The following is a 20,736-nucleotide window of genomic DNA, read 5'->3' as shown; positions in this document are numbered from 1 at the left end:
TAATATTTGGCAATAGGCTCTGTATGTGCTGAAGAAATTCTACAAGTTTCCATGTTCTGTATTTTGAAAATGAAGTAGACTTTTGGTAAGAAAAGTAGTGACCTAAAAGGAAAGAAAGGAATATCCGTTATGTCTTTAGCCCTTATTTTTAGGCAGTTGTCTCAGCATGTGTAAGCATCGTGGTAAAAGACAGTCATTCTATAGTGTTTATGCTTTACTTTCATAATATCATTTGATATGAGAGAGAAACCCATATATTTTGTTGGCCCGTGTGGCTTCTCAGTGGGAAAGAATTATCGTTCTTCTGACTGGTTCCTTGGCCTTAGGAAACACTGACACCTAATGTCGTTAATATTTGTACTACTGGTGAAAGCCTTTGTCACCCAGGCATGTTCTGCTGTACTCATTGAAGAGTTGCCTTCTCTGAAAATGTACTCTTGAGTAACAAATAGTGACAGAAATTTGGGTCATATTTCCTTCAGCCACAGAGAGATCCCAATGACCCTAAAGTTTTTAATGCCTTTTCTCTTACGTTTTTTGCTTTATTTTTTTTTGCTATCTTAACTCTGCTGCTTACTAGCTGTGCTCCCAGGGAAGTTATTTAACCTCTTTGTGCCTCAGTTCCCTCATCTGTAAAATAGGGATAATAATAGGATAGATAAGAGGATTGGATAATACATGCATAATATTTAGAACAGTGTCTAGTATATGTTGGCTCTTATTGTTAGTCTCAGAATGTGAAATTTGCATTGTTGGCTTCTTTCCTTGTCTCTGAAAGTTCAAAAACTATTTTTCTTGAGGCTTAAAAAAGAAAGGAAATGGATTTGATAATTAGATCTTCCATTTACTAGCTGTGTGACCCTGGGAAAGTTACTAACCTCTCAGTGCCTCAGTTTCTTCATCTGTAAAATGGGGATAATAGTGGTATACTGCTATATAGGGTTATTGTGGGGATTAAATGAGTTTTTAAGCATAAAGCATTTAGAACAGTGCCTGGCACATAGTACTACCTGTTAGTTATGCTGCAAATCATTTCCCTTGATATTACTACCACCTTTAGTCTTGAATGTAATAAAATCAGGACAAATAGGAAGTGTGTAGAATTTTTTCATGATAAAATACAAGTTGTAATTTATTTGTAATTAATTATAAGGAGATAATAAGCAAAACCATGATGGATTGGCATCTAAGTACTAAAGTTTGGAAGACAATATTTTCCATAACAGTTTTTGATGCTGCTGTCAGAATCATGTGTTTTTAACCACTTAGGTAAAACATCATCTCTAGTCTTTAAAAAATCATTCAGAATTTTTATAAATGGTAAAAATTTTATGAGAGTTCTCTGTAGCAGGCCAGAAAGAAGAAAAATAAGACGAAGAAGAAGAGAGAAGAAAAGGAAGGAAGGATGGAGGGAGGGATGGAAGGAAAAGGAGGGAAGGCTTGTTAGAGTATCACTTTCAGAGAGAATCATGTCCTTAAGTGTTCTGTAACCTAGGCAGGGTTCCTTGTTCCACATTCTGGTCACTACATTCTGCCAAATGCCCTGTCTTCAGTCTGACCTAACAGAACAGTGATAGGCATGTTTTGTGGAAGAACATGGGTTTTGGATGACGACAGACCTATGTTTAATCCTGGCACCACCATTACTAGCTGGTGACCATGGGAAAATTACTTTAACTTTGTGAATTTGTCTCTTTTATAATACAGAGATAATAATATAATGCCCTCACAGGAACATTAAGAGTATATGAGTAAATGTAGGGGAAGTATCTAGCACAGTTCCTGGCACGTGGTCTATGAATTTACTTCCCTTCTTCCACACCGTCTGACTCCCTGTCCCCTTTCCTATCCTGTCAAGTGAGTAAGGTCCCCTTCCTTCTCCTTGAAATTAGAAGAAAAGTAAGTTGCATCTCCTCAAGTTGCCACAATGACTCGCCCCAGATCCAGAGGAGCCCCTTAAACAGAAGGTGTCCCCAGTTCGAAAGAGAAGAATTGAAGAACCTAAATCCTGGAAATTCTGAGGCCAGGGTTCTCTAACCATAGGGTTCTTAACCAGCTGCCATTCACCCCGCAATGGTTCATGAAAGAGCCTTGCAGAGGGGCCCTGTAAATCACTGAAGGCTTTTGTGCAGTCTTCTGTATGAAATTCTTAGCTTTTTATTAGCTAGAGTGGACTGCCCATAAACCTCAAGGTCGTCTTTTCCCTGTCTGTCTTAAGGCCCTGCCGAAAAGGCTGAACATACTCCTCAGCCTCTTTCCCCAAGCCTACCTTTCCACTGGCCATAAAGGTGATTCCAGGCTAAAGGCAAGGGGAGGACTTTGCCATAAGTCAGGGGTCCCCCCACTAAGCCCTCCAGAGGCACCTGGGCATACCTGTGTCTCTTATCCACCCAAATGCTAACCTGATTTGTGTTCTATCCCGATAACTAGAAACCCTGTTAGTACGAGTTTGCCTCTTATTTGACTTTATTTCCTTAATTCGAAGTACAATGCCATTTATCTAATCCTGAGTGTCTCTGATTGTTGATGCAGTGGATGTCATTTTGACTTTACTTCTTAGTCTTTTTTGTAGTTTCCTCTGTGTGTGTGTGTGTGTGTGTGTGTGTGTGTGTGTGTGTGTATTTTAAACAAAGAACATAAATTGCTTTTATAGTAAGAAAAAAGGCATAGCTCTCTGGCTGGGTGTTCCAGAGACTGGGCTGTCTTGATTTAGTGCTGTCTACTTCGGTGGTATTGAAATAGAAGGCATGTTGGCTAGGAATTAGTATGTTCTGAAATGAGAGAAATTCAGGGAATCTGGAATGAATAGATGTGGCCCCAGCTGGTCTAGTGTGGAAGCAGAGTCGTGGTCCAGGCGTCAATATTAACTTCCCTAGGAAGGAGTCCTAGGGTGTGGTAGACACTCAGGGCGCTTGGGAGAGCAGGTTTTATCAATTGGTACAGAAATATTTCAGTATTTTCACAACTGCAATGGCTATCCTGGTGGATATAAACTAATTATAAGCTCCAGGTTACAAGAGGTGAAACTTCAGTGTCCGGCATAATCCTTACTTAGAAAGTGCTCTGAGATGATAAAGGTTCCTTGATTTCTTCAAGTTAGTCATTTATAATGGAAGTTTGACCAGTGGTGGAATGGGATGGAGATCTTAAGCTCTGTGGTTCCTTCCAGGTGTGGAAGACTGTTGTAGTTTAGCTGCCAACTCTGTGGGTTTCACCACTGTGGCCTCCCCTACCCAACTATTTTTTCTCATCCTTTTGTAATTTTAAGTGATTTTGTCTGTGTGTGGTCCAGATTCTTGCTTCAGTGTCTATGAAACATTCAGGCCCACATGGAGTGGAGGGCTAGGTGCGGGTTTTCAAGTCAGGCCTGTCTGGGGGTGGAGCCAGCCTCATCTTGCTGGGAGAGTGACTTCAGGCAAGTGGTCTCTCTGAGTCTCAGTTCTTTCATCTCAAATGGGGAACATAATACCTACCTCACAGAGTTGTTGGGATTAAAGGAGATGATGTTGAACCCAGTGCCTGCCACAGAGTAAGTGCTCAGTAAATGGTAGCAAATATTAGAGCATGGGCTCTGGAGCCAGTGGCTCTGGGTTCCATCCCTGCCCTTCCCCTTACTAGCTCTGTGAACTTGGACAGGTTCCTTAAATCTCCTGTGCCTCCTTTCCCCCATCTGTAAGATGGAGATAACAATAGCACTTACCTCCTGGGGTAATTGTGAGAATTAAATAGGACAATATACACAAAGTGCTTAAAACAGTGCCTGACATATTGTAAGTGTTCAGTAAAGATTAGCTCTTATCAGAATGATTTTTAATAGATGCTTAGTCATATGCTTTGTGCTTTCATGAATGAAATGAATCATAAGATATGAATTGTCTTGATTAGATAAGCCCACATCATATTGGGGGAGATAGACAGGTGCACAAATAATATCAAGATGTTCTTCTGAGGGCTGGAATCGGAGTATTCCTATCTGGTGTGATAGCACAGAGGAAAGGGCAGTTCATTCTGCCTATCCGTATTGTGTTGCAGCAACAAACATGGTTTTGCCTTTATGTGGTCCTGATTCTGCCTTATGTGTCAGTGAAACCTTTGGGACCCCTTAAATGGAGGCCTGCAGGCAAAGCTTTTAAGTCCAGCAGTCTGAGGTGCAGCCTTGAGGGATGAGTAGCAGTGGTTCTTGGGAGCAGCGAGAGGAGGGACCAAACACTGGGTAGAAGTACAGGATGTGCTGAGTGGAGGGCAGAGCAAAGAGAGAGGAGGTACAAAAGGCTAGTTGGGGCCTGAGCCCCTTCACTTCACAGAATTTGGATTACAACTTGGAGCATAAAGTATTTTTGTTAAACAAATGATATTTCAACATAATACTGTGGGAACATAGAAGCAAATCCTTTTGTTAAGCTTATTAAAAATATTATAATAGTTTCTCATGGTTTCACTCTTGAGAGTTCACATTTTGGGAAAAGAGAATTTCCAAAATTTTCAGTGTTGAGAGGATTAGGTATCTTAAAATCTGGGTGCATCTGGTTCCTTTCCCTCTTCGCAGCCGCTGCTGCAAGGTCCAAGTCACTGTAAGGCCCTGCTTACCACGGCTTGCTGGGGATGGGCTTTGCAAGTCATCATCCCCAGTCATATGACCTGTGGGATAAGCTCTGACCTATACAACCTTTCACATCTGCTATCTTGAGGGTTCTCAGTATCAAATTCTTTTTCTTAGTTTCTTCTCTTGTTCACTGTGCCTTACCCCGCAAGTGCCATGAGGGCAGAAATCTTACTGGTCTTTTTTTTTTTTTTTTTTTTTGAAATGATTTCTGATACACAGAAATATTGCAGGAAAGGTTCAAAGAATCCTTATATACTCTTCACCCAATTTCCCAGTTGTTAATATATTACATTTGCCATATGCTTTTTCAGTTTTTCTTTATGTGTATACATTGTTATGGACTGAATTGTGCCCCCCCCCCCAATTCTTATGTTGAAGCCCTAACCCGTAGTACCTTAGAATGTGACTGTATTTGGAAATACAGCCTTTAAAAAGGTAATAAAGTGGCTGGCCCCGTGGCTTAGCGGTTAAGTGCGCGCGCTCCACTACTGGCGGCCCGGGTTCAGATCCTGGGCGCACACCGACGCACCGCTTCTCCAGCCATGCTGAGGCTGCATCCCACATGCAGCAACTAGAAGGATGGGCAACTATGACATACAACTATCTACTGGGGCTTTGGGGGGGAAAAGAAAAAAAGGAGGAGGACTGGCAATAGATGTTAGCTCAGAGCCGGTCTTCCTCAGCAAAAAGAGGAGGTTAGCACGGATGTTAGCTCAGGGCTGATCTTCACAAAAAATAAAAAATAAAAATAAATAAAAAGGTAATAAAGTTAAAATGAAGTGGTTAGACTGGGTCCTAATCCAATCTGACTGATGTTCTTATAAGAGGAGATTAAGACACAGTGCGAGACACCAGAGGTGTGCTACCACAGAGAAAAGGCCATGTGAGGACAGCGAGAGGGCAGCCATATGCAAGTCAAGGAGAGAGGGCTCAAGAGAAAGCAAACCTGCTGGCACCTTAAACTTGGACTTACAGCCTCCAGAACTGGGAGAAAAAAAATTTCTGTTGTTTAAGCCACCCAGTCTGTGGTATTTTGTTACGGCAGCCCTAGCGAACTAATATTTATATTATGTTATGCTATGTTATATATATATATATTTTTTTTTCTGAACCATTTGAAAGTAAGTGGCAGACATGATGTTCTTTTATCTCTAAAAGCAAGTACATTCTTTTACATAACCACAATATGATTAGCTAAATCAGGAAATTAACATTGATACCATACTGTTAGCTGATCTACAGACTTCATTAATATTTTGACAATTGTTCTATAATGTCCTTTATAGCAAAAAAGATAAAGGGAAAAAAGGAAAAGTGAAAAAGAAAGAAAAAAATGTTTTGGTTCGTAATCACGCATTAAATTGTTATGTCTAGACTCCTTTAATCTAGAACAGTTCCTCCTCCTCTGTCTTTCATGACTGGCATTTTTGAAAAGTACAGGCTGCTTTTCTTGTAGAATGTCTCTCATTTGGGGCTTGTCTGATATTTCTTTGTGTTTAGGTTACAATCTGCTAGTACAGTCAAAAGTTTCAGGAATATGGCTTTTTCCTGAACTGTTTAACGTTCCTCCAGGTCTGTAATCTCTCCTCTCAATGTGTAAATGAGAAATCTGTAACATTTTTCAGGGGACTCAATGGAAAATCACTTCATTCAATTTTCAGACTTAAGAGCTATGAAGTGATGTGTCCTCCTCAATGCATATCTGGGGGCACATGGGTGTGTTGTCCCATTATTGGTGGTGGTAACTTTGATCACTTGTTTAAGGGGATGACTGTCAGGTTTCTCCACTGTAAATTTACCGTTTCCTCCTTTGCCGTTAATAGGTATTTTGTGGGAGAGATACTTTGAGACTATGCCAATAGGGTTGCCAGATAAAATATAGGAAGCGCAGTTTAATTTGAATTTCAGATAACAACAAATACTTTTTTAGTATAAGTATGACCCTCCTCCCAAATTATTTATCTAAAATTCAAGTTTAATTGGGCGTCTTGTATTTTTATTTGCAAGATCTGGCAACCTTATATGTAAATATTTTGTTCCTCATCCAACTTCACCCGGTAGTTTTGACATCTATTGATGATTCTGAATCAATTTTTTTAAAAAAATCATTTTTGCCAAATAGTTATTTTCTAACGCTGTCATTTTTCTACATTTATTAGTGGGTATTCTGCCTTTTCGTCCACTCTTTACAGTCAGTCCCTAGCACACAGTAGGCGCTCAGATATATTTGTTCAAGCAATGAATGAACAAACTCGCGCTCGAGTTGGCCGGACTTCCGTGACACCGGCAGCGTCTGGCAGGGGCTTGCCGTCCTCAGCCAATCACAGTATGCTGCTGAGGCTGCCGCGCCCTCCAGGGCCTCGCTCCTGGCTCTTCTTGCTCCAATCACAAGCAGGGCTTTACTGGGCAAGGACCAATGGGTGCCGGCGGGAGGCGGGGCCTGCCTCGCGGCTTCGGTATAACTGCGCGACCCGCGCGCGCGCTTCTCTCCCGGCGAGGATACCGGCGCGGGCCATGGCTGCTGTTTCGTTCGTGTCCACGTTGGCCAACCGGCTGCTCCGGCCCGCGCAGAGCTGCCGCCTCCGCCATCGCCCCTTCCACCTCTCGACAGTTCGGTAAGCGGGTCGGGGAGCTGGGTCAGCGCCGAAAGCTGAGGGGAACTGAAGGCGGGGCGCCTAGGGACATCCTTCCTGAGCATCTCCGTTCCGAGCGGTGGTGGCCACCGGGAGAGGTGTGGTGGGGCGACGTGGCAGCCGAGCGCGGCCGCAGCCTGCGACCTGGGCGCTCGCTGGGCGGGGTGGGCTGGTACCGGGAGCCCCCCTTTCGTAGGGAGCCGGTCTCCCGCATGCTCGGGGCGTCGCCCTGTCTCGGAGCCAGTCCGCCGGCGGGACGGAGCCCACAGTGCGGAGCGAAGGCGCAAGCGGGCTCTGGGACGCCCCGACTTCCGTGGGAGCGTATGGAGGCAACCAGCCAGAGCCTGTCGGGCACCCTCGGCTGCCGAGAGCCGTCTTGGGGAAAGCAGAGGAGACGCTTTGGCGAGCGCCGGGAAGGGTTCTGAAGGAGCAGCCTTCAGTGAGCCGTCCTTCCTGGGACCCTAGCGGCAGAGGGCGTTGGTGCAATCTGATGAAATCCCGGAGCGGCTTGCCGGCGCTTCCCTCCTCCGGCAGGTGGGCGTGGCTTGCGCTGCTCTTCTAGCGGCCCCTTGCCCTCTCGGGAGAATGAATGTGTTACAGGGATTTAACTGCAGCCCACTCCGAGCCGGTCAGTGCCAGGCTGAGTAAATTGAGGTGATAAATACCTGGGAGGAGAAGGGAAGTTGCGTTTCCATAGGGAGGTAATAGGTATTGCCTGATCTTTCTGGACCTCAAATTCCCATTCTTAAGCTTAGGTTGAAGGGTGGGGGACGGGGGGGGCGGGCTGTGATTTCTCTCTGTGCACCCTGTTTCTCCTTTCTTATTTATTTATTTGGTTTGCTGAGGAAGATTCTCCCTGAGTTAACATCTGTTGCCAGTGTTCCTCTTTTTTTGCTTGAACTAGCAAAAAGAGGAAGATTTGCCCTGAGCTAATGTCTGTTACCAATCTTCCTCTGTTTTGTATGTGGGTCACCAGCACAGCGTGGTGGACAAGTGGTGTAGGTCTGTGCTGGGGATCCGAACCTGTGAACCCAGGCTGCCGAAGTGGAGTGCGCAGAACTTAAACCACTATGACCCAGGTTTCTCATCAGAGACTTGGCATTGCCAGATACCTAAGCCTTGTGATAGCAGCCCTCTCTTTTATCCAGGCACTGTGCTAGGCTGTGCGAATTCAGAGATGATTTCCTTAGTGGAACTCACAGACCTGTCGAGGGGCAGAACACGTGTGTAATTTCCACTCAGTGTAAAAATGCTGTTAGAGACACTGCTAAGGTGCTAGTGGAGCAGAGAATGTGAATTAATGCATTCTTGAAAGAAGACTTGGGAGGGGACACTCAAGGCTTTTCTTGGTCTGACCCTGACCTGCTTTTCCCGTCTCTGGCTACTATCTGTTCTCTCTCTTCCCCCTTCCTGAGTTCTGGCCACATGTGCCTGTGGCTTTCATGATTGAAGAGAGATATATGAAGATCCTCTAATTCATTACCTAAAGAACCAGACCAGCTTGCTCACTCTCCAGTAACAAATGCCCTCCTTTCACTTGCCTTTCAGAATGAGCAAGTGGACTTGTGCATCTCTGAAGGCAATACTACGTTTGGTTCCCTTGTATTGCTTTGATCACTGCTGGCTGGTAAATGTGAAAGAATAATATCTTTTTAAAAATATGAGTTCACATGTCTACCTTTTTTGGGGGGAGGGGAGTTGATGTGAGGGTTTCAGGAACATAAACTCATGGTTAGAAAGATAGTACTTACTATAGTCTAGGAGACTGTGGGGTATAGGGAAAAATGGACTTTGGAGGCAGAGGTTTGCATTTGACTCTTGTTTCTACTGTCCTCAGTTTCCCTTTCTGTATAACAGTGTTATTATAATAGTACCCAAGTAACTGAGAATAATGTATGTAAAACTCTCACGAAAATATCTAGTGTTTAATAGATGTTAGTTTCATCCCCTTTGTGTCTTTCTTCACTCATTACTGGTTCCATTAATTAGTAGATGACAGAACTCTTTCCAAAATAACCTGATCATGAATTGTAAAATGCACCTGATATTAATTTTTCATGGGAAATTTCAGTACTGTAAGCTATTGAATTAGGGGGAAAGTGAAGTTGCTATTGACTTGGAGTTTTAGCTTTGAATTTTATTTGAACAATCCTCTTGACTTCTTTATAGTCTGTTGTTTCATAATTTTAATGGAAGTGTTTCTAAACACCTGTGAAAGCATTTAATTCCTAAATGTTAGCTAATAAGTTTGGGATTCCCTGTGGGACTGAGCTGAGTCTACATTTCTGTTTATTTTGGGGTAGCAGTTACTTTATCTGCCCTTTGGCAAAAAAGATGATGGGAAATTTAGTAATAACTCATTCATAGCACTGTTTTTCACATTTTCTGTGGTAAGTAGAAGAGGGCTAAAACAGTTATATTATGAAAGATGTTCATTGCATTGTGGCTTTGTTTGGGTTCTTGTTACTCTTTAACAGTTTTTTTTTTTTTTAAGAAAATTGGCATAACATCCAGAACCTGCCTTTGGGACTTGGAACACTGGGTTCTCCCACAACCCTGTGTCCTTAGCTTTAGTATATCATTCTTAGCCCAAATGTGCTGCTACCATTTTCTCTAAGTTTATTGCTTTCAAAAGAAACTTTTTAATGAATGCAATGTAAGTCCTCCTCACTGAATATTTATATGTATATCCTTATGAGTATATAAATAGACAAATATATCTATCATATATTAAGAATATATATGTATGTATGTGTGTGTATAAATCAAACAAAAGAGAGTAAGAAATTAATTTTTATTGAATATATGTGCCTGGCACTTTATATATGTTATTTCATTCAATATAAATGACTGACCTAAACCCTTTGTAAGTAGTCTTTCACTCTATAGTGTTGCACGATTAGGAATGTATTTATGCCCTGGGGCAAATATTCCTGGTACTGGTGTGTAATGTAGATCAGGAATATTGCTGGGGTATTTGTAACAGCAAAGCCCTTTAATGAAGTCCCTTTCAACTCTAATTCTGAAATGGGTTTGTAAATATTAACAAGTTTTCAATTCCTTAATATACCATAGGTATATATGAAATGCTATTATATATTTTTTGCTATGCTAGTAACATTATTTAAAATCTGGGTGAAAATATTTGGTTTGCTATAAAATTATGATGTCTTCCTAATACCTTCCAAGATGCAAATACAGATTAATATAAGGTTTGGGTATAAAATTACCACATTCTACCTAAGACATTGAGATCTGGTTTAAAGTAGGTATTAATCATAATGGAAATAAAAAGCAGGCATTGAGGCTTGAAGACTGTTAAAGCTTTAAAATTCCATTTGAATTAACAGTGGGCTTGAGAATGAATCATATCTGACCATACAAGATATCCAGTACCTTGATGTTATCCCTGAGAATTAAATATGTGCTATGAGGGGAAATTGTTCCAATATTTCAAACAATTGTATGTTTCATTGATCTTGAGATTGGAGCATTCCTCATGATACTGAGGACAGAAACCTAAAGGGAAAGACTTGTTTTCAGTGGGATCTCTTTGCTAAAGGAACAGATACTTGTCCTACCTTAAGTGATGGGAACTTAATTGTAAGGACATGTGTGGAAATAAGAAAACCAGGAATCTTCCACACTGGAACCCAGGAGGAGCTACATAACCAGTTCTTATTGGGAAGAGAGAGCCTTTTGGAGATCTGAACATGGTTTTGGGAACTGGAGGTTCTTCTAGATTCTGAGTTTTCTCATTGTCCCACCCCTAGCAGCAGTTTTCTTATCCCTTACTCTGTCTACCGTGCAAGTGACTGCTATTCTCTCTGTCTCAGCTTTTTTCTGTCTGTCTTCTGCTCCTCCCATGAAGAGGTCCTTTGTGGTTCTAGTGTATGAATGTGGTTTGGAGAGAAGCTCTTACTGGTCTAGAGCCGACTGCTGGCCTGCCTAGAGACTGTTGTCCTTGAGTCAGATCCTCACTCCTGGTCTGTCAGCTGTGGATAGGCCAGTGGGGTCCCGGGGTAGAGCACTGCCACCTCTGAGACGGAACCTCCTCTAGTCCCCCTCTTTCCTTATTCTTACCAGGAGAGTCTTCCCCAGAGAGGCTGTGGGGAGCAGTAGGCATCTTGAGGTTTAACCTGTTAAACCAATTGTTTATTGGTTTAACTGTATAACATAATTTATATATTTTAAAGCATCATAAAAATTAAAAGCCAATGACTAACTGGGAAATGATTTGAAACATATGACTGGATGCTAACAACACAGGCAAAACACAAACTACAAATGGTATGTAAGCATATAGGAAAGACTACTTAACCTCATGGTGAGGAGTGAAATAAAACAATGAGAGGTTTTTTTTGGCCTGTCTGTCAGTGATCAGGAGGCAGGGTTTGTAGAGCATTAGAAGTCCAGAATCTGGATTCAGACAGAGCTGGACATGCAACCCAGATTCGCCAAGTACTAGCCGTCAGTTATTTAAACACTCTGAGCTTCAGATCAATGATAGTAACTATTTCAATCAATTTGATCCTTCTAAACATGGAGCTGGACACAGACTTACCACTTTGAACTTGTCCTTCCGATTTCCTTTGTCTCTTAGATTAGGCACCATGTATTTTAATCTAAACTTGAAGTTTTGGGTATTTAATAACACTTTTTTGTAGTCTGATCTTTACTGTTCACAAAACTTTAAGCTGTTTGGTTTTGTGACTCTGTTGCCTTCTGCAGAAATGAAGCTGTTGTCATTTCTGGAAGGAAACTTGCCCAGCAGATCAAGCAGGAAGTGCGGCAGGAGGTTGAAGAGTGGGTGGCATCGGGCAACAAACGGCCCCACCTGAGCGTGGTCCTGATCGGCGAGAATCCTGCAAGTCACTCCTATGTCCTCAACAAAACCAAGGCAGCTGCAGATGTGGGTATGTGTCACTCTCAGATCCCGACTGCTGTGACATTGAGGCTTGGCTGAGGCAGACCCCCTTGTAATTCGTTATTCCTTTTTCTGATTAGAAAACCCAAGCAGAGGAAGCTAGTGGGATTGGACTGTATCTAAAATTTTGTCATAAAGATATTAGGCTGTCTCTACTGGGGACTAGGACAGAAGGAATATGGTTGATATTCTCGGTGTCTTCTGGAATGTAAGCTAATTTCTGTCCTTAGTCTTAATATTTGACAGCTGACCTTGAGCACAGTGTACATGTGCTTTCCGTGAGCACCAATGAGAATCTCCGACAGAACTTTTGAGCATTTGATTGAGGAGACCTCAGAGATGTGGCCTAGAGCACAGTCATAGATTTGAAGGAAATGACTCTGACTTCTGGGAAATAGCTTTTGATTTCTCCACCATTTGGTTCCAAAGCCAATCAAATCACACAGTTTAGAAGAGGTTGGATTTTGAATGCAGAAGACGTGGGGTCTGGGTGATGGGAGGTTTGTGGTCTAGATCTTGCTATACCACAGACTCCGTGTGATGGTAGACTAGAGGTGGGTGGGCTCAGCTGGGCCTCTGCCCTCTCATCTGGGGCTCAGTCGTCTAAGGGCCGGGTGCCCTGCCCTTCTGAAAGGCTGTGAAACCACTGGCTGGCTGGGCAGTGTTACTGCACTGTGAGCCCTTGAATAGAACACTGTATTCTTTATCACTGAGGATTGAGGCTTCTTGTCATTTTCATTGAAAAATCTTTAGAACCTCTAGAAAATAGCAAGCTATGGCTTTTTAAGACAGTGGGAGGTAGGATGGTGCAGTGGAAAGAACAGGGACTTTGGGACTGGAGAGATTGGCTTCATTACTAGCTGGCTTATGTTTCAATTTCGCTAAGCCTCGAGTCTCCTTGTCCTTAGAATGAAGTTGATGAGGATTGCGTAAAATAATGTATAGAAAGTGTCAAGCTAGCATTCTCTCATGTATATATTTGTGAAGTTACTTTTTTACGTTCCTTGTGAACCATTCAAACTTTTCAGCTACCGGGGCAGGTGTGATAATAAAAAACCTCTATGGTAGAAGACTGTGGCAGGCAACATAGCATTTAATGAGCTCATTAAATGCCTCAATATTTTTTTTAACCTTAAAATTTTCTTATAGGAATCAACAGTGAGACAATTGTGAAAGCAGCTTCAATTTCAGAGGAAGAACTGTTGAATTTAATCAATAACCTAAATAATGATGATAATGTAGACGGCCTCCTTGTTCAGCTGCCTCTTCCAGGTGAGTTGGACTCTACCATTTAAAATGATTTCTGAGGAGTGGAGAGGCTTGGTTACTGTATATACCCAGCCCCTCGTGTGGATTTGACTTAAAGGGGAGGTAAACTCAAGAGAGGAGTATTTGATTAGATACGGGACAGACCACTCAATACCAATTACTCCATGATTTGGTATTGAGATCTTGATACAAAGCAGAGTGGAGGGAGGCAGCTGTACAAGAGGATATTGGCTTTGATATTGGTGTTTGGTTTGGCTTGATGTGTGTTCCTTCTGTGCAGATGATGACGTAAATTGTGGAGGCAGGTTGTAGAAGGGGAATGGGTTTGTGCGACAAACCAGATAAGCTGAAGTCAAGCAGAGCTCACTACGCAGCAGTGACTTAAAGCTGCTGCCCTGATTTCTTTTCCAGAGCACATTGATGAGAGAAAGATCTGCAATGCTGTTTCTCCAGACAAGGATGTTGATGGCTTTCATGTAATTAATGTAGGGCGAATGTGTTTAGACCAGTGTTCCATGTTACCGGCTACCCCATGGGGTGTGTGGGAAATAATTAAGCGAACTGGTAGGTATATCCCATAGTCGTATGTCTGTGTTAGTAAAGTAGTACTTGCAAATGTTAAAAATTCATGCAGTAGCAAAGAGCAGGAACTCCTACCCATGACCTTTAGTCCTGTCCCTCAGAGCCTTCCTCTCTTAGCAGTTGCCTGTGACTGTTTTTGCTGTTTAATACAGAAACCTCAGTGAAGGAAATATAAGCTTTAATAGTGGTGATAGTGCACATTCATATAACATTTTGTAGTAGTAAGTGACAGGTCCAACTGACTGAAGCTTAGTGACTTCCTTCATTATGACAATTAGATTCACATCCTAGGCCGTCTGCCTTCCTTTTCGTTTGGTGCCCATTCTAAGACAGTCTGGCACTGCTTTTAATGCAAATATATATTTTTTTTCATAGGCATTCCAACCCTAGGGCAGAATGTGGTTGTGGCTGGAAGATCAAAAAATGTTGGAATGCCCATTGCAATGTTACTACACACAGATGGGGCGCATGAACGTCCTGGAGGTAAGGAAATTGCTTTCAGAGAAGGGTCTTCTCCCTTATGTGAGAACCTTCAGAGACTGTCCTTGGATGTTTGGAAGTGTTAACTTTGTTAAACTTCGTATTTGTTGTAACTTGAACAGATATTCGGGGAATAATCTTGGTAGGAGAAGCTGTACTCAGTGTCACCTGAGAGTTTACTTAAATTCATTTATTATGGAACTAGTTCAGAAATGGATATACCTGAGAAGTAAATTTGCGTTTTGAGTATAAACGTGGTTGTAGACAATTAGAAATTTTCAGTTATGGCGTTGATAGTTAGAGTAAGAAGCAGGTCTTATTCAAAGTCAGTATCCTGTTCTGTGTCATTTGGTAGAAAAAATCTTAGACCATTGCAAAAGATTGAACTGATATGACTGTAATGTGTCATTGTGTCGAGTTCTGTTAATTTGTCTGAGGAAAAGTCTCATAGATTAGTTATCACATGTGATTATCGTGATGTGACCTTACATGATTATATCAGATATAATGGCAAGACTGTGTATTTCCACATATCTTTCAGCACACTTTTTTTTTTTTTTCAAAAAACCTTGAGAAATTCTAGTGATATTTTACTTAGAAAAGGTAAAATTCTTGAAAGTCTGTTAAATAGTATAAGGAATAAATTTCATTATATATGACTCCAAAGGGTGGAGCTAGGACCAATGGGTAAAAGTTACAAAAAAATTGGGTATTAATTTTTAAAGAGTAAATGGCAGTTAGCTGCCCAGAAAATATGGCACATGAATTAAGTCAATTATTTTTTCAGAGATGTTGAATTCCTACAATAGTTTGACTAGTTGAGACCTAATCCAATTCAGCTTTGATTCAGAGATCAAGATACGATTTTTTAACTTTTAGGTGATGCCACGGTTACAATATCTCACCGATACACTCCCAAAGAGCAGCTGAAGAAACATACCATTCTTGCAGATATTGTGGTCTCCGCTGCAGGTAAGAACACCTGGGAGGGGGACAGAAGGACATCACCTCAGAAGGGTGAGAATGGACCGCTTCTCTTAGAATTTGCCTGCCTCACTGCCATTCCGTTCATCCTACCCCTAAGAATGATACTGTGAACTGCCTACAAAGGTGAGGAGAGAGTTGTGGTTGGAATATTGGTTTCTGGCATTCTGTTATAGACTTGATGGATGAATGTTATTTCTAAAGCCTTGGAATATTTCTGTTTACTATGTGAAGTTGAAATGGTTCCTTGGTTAATAGTTTTTATAGGTTTTTACAAAACAAGCTAATTAGTTCTTCCAAGTCTCTTGCAATTGAAAGTAGATACAAGTCTGACAGGTGGAATCTTCTTTCGTAGTAAATTGATCATTCATACCTCCATTACCAGGCATTCCCAATCTGATCACAGCAGATATGATCAAGGAAGGAGCTGCAGTCATTGACGTGGGAATAAATAGAATTCAAGATCCCATAACTGCTAAACCCAAGTTGGTTGGAGATGTGGATTTTGAAGGTAAATGGTATAATGTTTTAAAACTATAAAATCAATAAATATTGCCTTTAATGGACATTTTGGACAGATATTTACTTTTTCTTTAACTTTTAAACTTACGTTACTCTGATAATACCATTTAAAATGCATCCCACAAGAATTAAGAGAAATCTTTAAAAACATTATAGCCTAGACTAGAATCATTTTAGGTCTTTGTATCATAAAATTATGGAGAGCAGACATAAACTTTTCAGGAAGCTGTTTGTTTTTTCCTTTGGATTATTTCATAGTTGAACAACTTCATGACTTGTAACAAGTCTGAAAATTTAATAAAGTGGTTTCCCTGAACCTTTGAGTCTCCTCAGAAGTGTTAAAGAAGGCCACAAACTTGGAATGTTAGAACAGTCCAAGGAAAAGCCATCTTCCTGAAATTTTGAAACAGGCTGTAAATTTCTCCTTTCACTTAAGATACCATGTTTATCTGAATTTTGTGCTGATAATCCTGTTTCTAGCTTTCTGTTTCTATTAAAGCAGTCAGATTTTTCATTTAAGATTAGGTTAAAAAAACCTTACTTCTCGCTTCCCAGAAAATTACTTTGCTTAGTGCTTTGGGCAAACAGTACAGTTAAATAAATGAAGTAAATAAATAGAGTAAAATGAAGAAAATGTTGTAGGCAGGTATTAATTGAGGTGATGCTTATTAATATTATAGTTACCCCTCCCACACAGTTAACCTACTGAGATGTTTCTTTTTAAGTTGATTTAATATGGAGGAAAATTTGATAAATTGTAGGTTATTTAGGTGTATAAATATTGATTGAACAACTACTTATCATGTGCATATTATTTTATTGGTATGTTCAAAAACCTTTTCTTTTGAGTAATGTAGATGTGATTTTTTTAATGAGTTTGAGACTTATGAAGGTGCTTACGTATATTACTGCTTTTTCTTTGAATGCTTTTTCCATGATATGTTAAAATATGTACATTTTCTTTGCCATAATTGAAGCGGTCTGCCTGTCATATTTCTGTGCAGGAGTCAGGAAGAAAGCTGGTCACATCACTCCAGTCCCTGGGGGTGTTGGTCCCATGACAGTGGCGATGCTAATGAAAAATACCATTATTGCTGCCAAAAAAGTGCTGAGGCCTGAAGAGCGAGAAGTACTGAAGTCTAAGGAGCTCGGAGTGGCGACTAATTAACTGTTGTGTCTTCTATGTCATGAACAGCACTCCAAGCCAGTTCAAGAGGCAACCACAGGCCAATAGAAATGCAGTATTTTTTATTTATGTTACTGAAATGGTTTAAAATGATGCTTTGTATTTATTGAAAGCTTAAATGGATGGGTGTTTATGCACATAACTCTGCAGTACCTCACCAGGGAGCACACCAGTGTCATGCTGGGTCATGTGATCTAGCCACGAGAAGCCATTTAACATAGGGGACATCGTCACATTGAGAATGGCTGCTTCACGTTGTCAAGCCACTTGCGTTAAAATTTGCCTTTTCTAGGATTGCATTTCCCAAGTGCTATTCCAGTAAGAGTTGATGCTCATTTTAGGTTCCAAACCTTTTGAGTTCACCTGGTCAGACCAAAGGAAAAATGTTGCCAGAGAAAATTAGAGGAAGGGTAAACGAGAAGAAATGATGGTAATTGAGTAGAAAAAAATCACCCTAGTTTATATATGTATTGACTGATAACCAGAAGAAAAACAACATGTTAATAGTATCCTAAGCTGTCATTTTGTGGCTTAGTCAGGCACTGGGACAATGTTTAGGGTTGTTCCAGGTGCTGTTAGCCCTCCTTTTATACCATTCATGAGGTCTCCCCATTTTAGTTTTCTAGGATTGAAAGGCTTATTTCATAAATTATTTGTGTGTTTTGTCATACTTGGCTTTTCCTATATACTTAAACTTCATTGTTCAATTTTTGTACTGTTGGGAGTGTCTGTATGGTTTCTTTGATATATCTTGAAACCTGTTTTTGAAAAAAAAAACGTGGGTTTGATAATCGTTAGGGCAGCCTGGATACAAGTATGCAACTTACTTTTCCACCAAAGAATTGTCAGCAGCTGCCTGCTTTTCTCTGACGCACCTGTTGGCTTTCCCTTGCTAGGTTTTTGAGAGCTTGAGTTAATATTGAATTTAATCAGACTTTCTGATTAAAGTGTTTTTTAGTTTGTTTTGTTTTTTTAAATAAAACACTTCTGACTAGTGTGGAATGAGTTTCTGAAATACTGTATCTTCCTGCTATGCCTTAGTTGTGACTTAACCGTGGTTGATTTTTCTCATTGGATGTAATCCATCTGGATATTCCTAAATTTGGTAACACCCAATCCTGTGCCTTAAACAAACTGGTTTAAAGAGCTGTGAAGAAACCAGCCTAATCCTTTTAGTCTTACATCTCAGCAGGTTGTGCCAAGCCAGGAGCTTAATCTTTCAGATTCATCTAAGTGGTTAGTCTTGTTCTTGGTGTTTTCTAAATTGTTCTGAGTATTTTCTAAGCCATGCGTTCAATTTACACATTGTTCAAATTACAAAAGACTTCTTGACGTGCTTGCCAAGTTTTCTTTTTTGCTCTCTCTCTCTCTATATATATATATATCTATATATACATCTATATAATTTTTTTTCCATGTGTGTGTTTGATTTGACAGGTTGGAGGGTATTTGCTGTGCACATTTTGAGGCTAGGATAGGCCTTGTGTATCCTCCACCAGGGCGGGCTATTTTGGCGTTAGGCGGGCAGAAGCACCTCCTGCTCCAGGCAGCTTGAGGCAGAAGGAGAAAGGAGAACAATGGGAGCTGCCCTACTCCTTGTTCCTCTGCCAGCTGCCTTTATTCTTTTAATAGTTTTCTGGAGGTGAAAGATGATCATTTGCCGGAGATGTTTTTGTAAATGAGGTCTAGCTCGCGTCCATAAGCCATGCCTGCTGACTCACCTCAATTATTAAACATGGAACAAGATGAGCAGACAGGATTACGTTGTATTGAATTGTAGGTATAAGTGGAAAAAAGTACTGACTCACTGCATGGAGAAGTAACAATATGTCAACCTGTTAAAAGCTGTCGAGGGCCGGCCCCGTGGCTTAGCGGTTAAGTGCACGCGCTCCGCTGCTGGCAGCCCGGGTTCAGATCCCGGGCGCGCACCTACACACCGTTTCTCCGGCCATGCTGAGGCCGAGTCCCACATACAGCAACTAGAGGGATGTGCAACTATGACATACAACTATCTACTGGGGCTTTGGGGGGAAATAAATAAAGTTTAAAAGAAAAAAAGCTGTCAAAATGTTCATGTATATACAAAATATAAATGACATATAAAGTGAAAATTACAGTGATCAATTTACAACAACAACAAAAATTAACATCATAGTGTTCCAGTTTGTTTGATTAATCCAGCGCATTTACTCCTGACTCCATAACATTTCTACAGTTTAATTTGGACAAAGTGCTATTGGAAATGAGCCAAGTTTTACAACTGAAATGTTAAAGGTGGATTGTTAGCTCTCGGGATTGGTGCAGATGAGGACAAAGACTTTATCAACTCAGGTGATGGTTCTGGATTATTGAGCAGCTAAGTAATTCTGCTGCACTCAGTAGAAGTGAGAGAGGTTTGGCGCTTTACCTCTTGGCAGTATCCCTTGGAAGGGAGCTCTGCAATTTAATAAACAAACACTTATTGAGAACTTTCTATGGACCAGGTACTGGACTAGGCCGGGGGAGGGGGGCGGTCACAGAGGCAATTAACCATCCCGGTACTCAAGGGATTAATGATTGAGTGTCATCTGTCTTTAAAAAATAGAAAGGAATTAAAGTAGAAGCACCTACATTTGTTATCTTGAGTAAAGTGATTTACTCAAGATTCAAATCCATAGTTGTGGAGAAGGTGAATGTCAGATGCATTGTGGCTTCAGATACGTAGTAGGTATTAAATAAACATGGCTGGCATTTATTAAACATGGATTGAAGATAGATAGACTGATGTTAATTTTGAAGAGGAAAGGGTTTGCTGCATTATTGACAAGTTTTAATCTACCCAACTTGCTTCCAATCATTCCTTTAAAGTACTAGTCTAATGCAAAGTTATATTCTTCCAAAATCTGATGTTAGCTCTGCCTAACATACAATGTTCATGTGAAGGGGAGTTTGACTTCAGGAATCAGGCCATCGAAAACGTGCAGGAAGGACTGACTCGAATGCATAAAGAAATTTGATTCTGGGCATGAAAAACCAGTGATACTCACTTAAAGGATCATTTTGTCGATTTAACATGTGGTTTGAGATTTCACTTTAACAAGAACTATTTTATTTTAAAAATATTTATCCACTCAGATGTGTTGGGTCTGTCAACAGACGTTTGGAACTGGCTTTTCAATCGAGGAAAGCCCTAGCCACAATTCTGTGCTGGAGAAGGTTCATAATGCAAATGGTTCAAACTTTTCATACGACCCTTAGAAAACTGAATGAGATGGAGAGGAAAGATAGGACCTTTCAAGCATTTCTTTTTTTTTTTTTTTTTTTTTTTTTTTGTGAGGAAGATCAGCCCTGAGCTAACATCCATGCTAATCCTTGTCTTTTTGCTGAGGAAGACCGGCTCTGAGCTAACATCTATTGCCAATCCTCCTCCTTTTTTTTTTTTTCCCCAAAGCCCCAGTAGATAGTTGTATATCATAGTTGCACATCCTTCTAGTTGCTGTATGTGCAACGCGGCCTCAGCGTGGCCGGAGAAGCGGTGCGTCGGTGCACGCCCAGGATCCGAACCTGGGCC

At 41.0% G+C, this 20,736-nt stretch overlaps 1 protein-coding gene across 5 annotated transcripts in view; it reads left to right on the top strand.

Annotated features, from left to right (window-relative positions):
* MTHFD2 (methylenetetrahydrofolate dehydrogenase (NADP+ dependent) 2, methenyltetrahydrofolate cyclohydrolase) overlaps positions 1–20,736 on the top strand; it is a 50,409-nt gene that overhangs the window by 19,825 nt on the left and 9,848 nt on the right. For 2 of the 5 annotated variants that reach the window (XR_009221650.1, XM_058550906.1), the window contains exons 2-7: positions 11,968–12,152; positions 13,313–13,435; positions 13,844–13,996; positions 14,390–14,497; positions 15,374–15,466; positions 15,864–15,989. Coding sequence is in view for 4 of the 5 variants with exons in the window: in XM_058550906.1 (XP_058406889.1) it covers positions 11,968–12,152; positions 13,313–13,435; positions 13,844–13,996; positions 14,390–14,497; positions 15,374–15,466; positions 15,864–15,989 (788 nt within the window). In the remaining variant the exon portion in view is untranslated. Of the gene's footprint in view, positions 1–7,096; positions 7,219–11,967; positions 12,153–13,312; positions 13,436–13,843; positions 13,997–14,389; positions 14,498–15,373; positions 15,467–15,863; positions 15,990–17,004; positions 18,189–20,736 lie in introns of those variants that run through there. The other 3 variants (XM_058550908.1, XM_058550905.1, XM_058550907.1) reach the window with 3 other exon arrangements.

This window comes from Diceros bicornis, chromosome 12 (genome assembly GCF_020826845.1).
Source record: "Diceros bicornis minor isolate mBicDic1 chromosome 12, mDicBic1.mat.cur, whole genome shotgun sequence".
NCBI classification, from domain to species: Eukaryota; Metazoa; Chordata; class Mammalia; order Perissodactyla; family Rhinocerotidae; genus Diceros; species Diceros bicornis.
The sequence above is the reverse complement of the archived record's forward strand: the minus strand, read 5'-3'. Positions and strand labels throughout refer to the sequence as shown.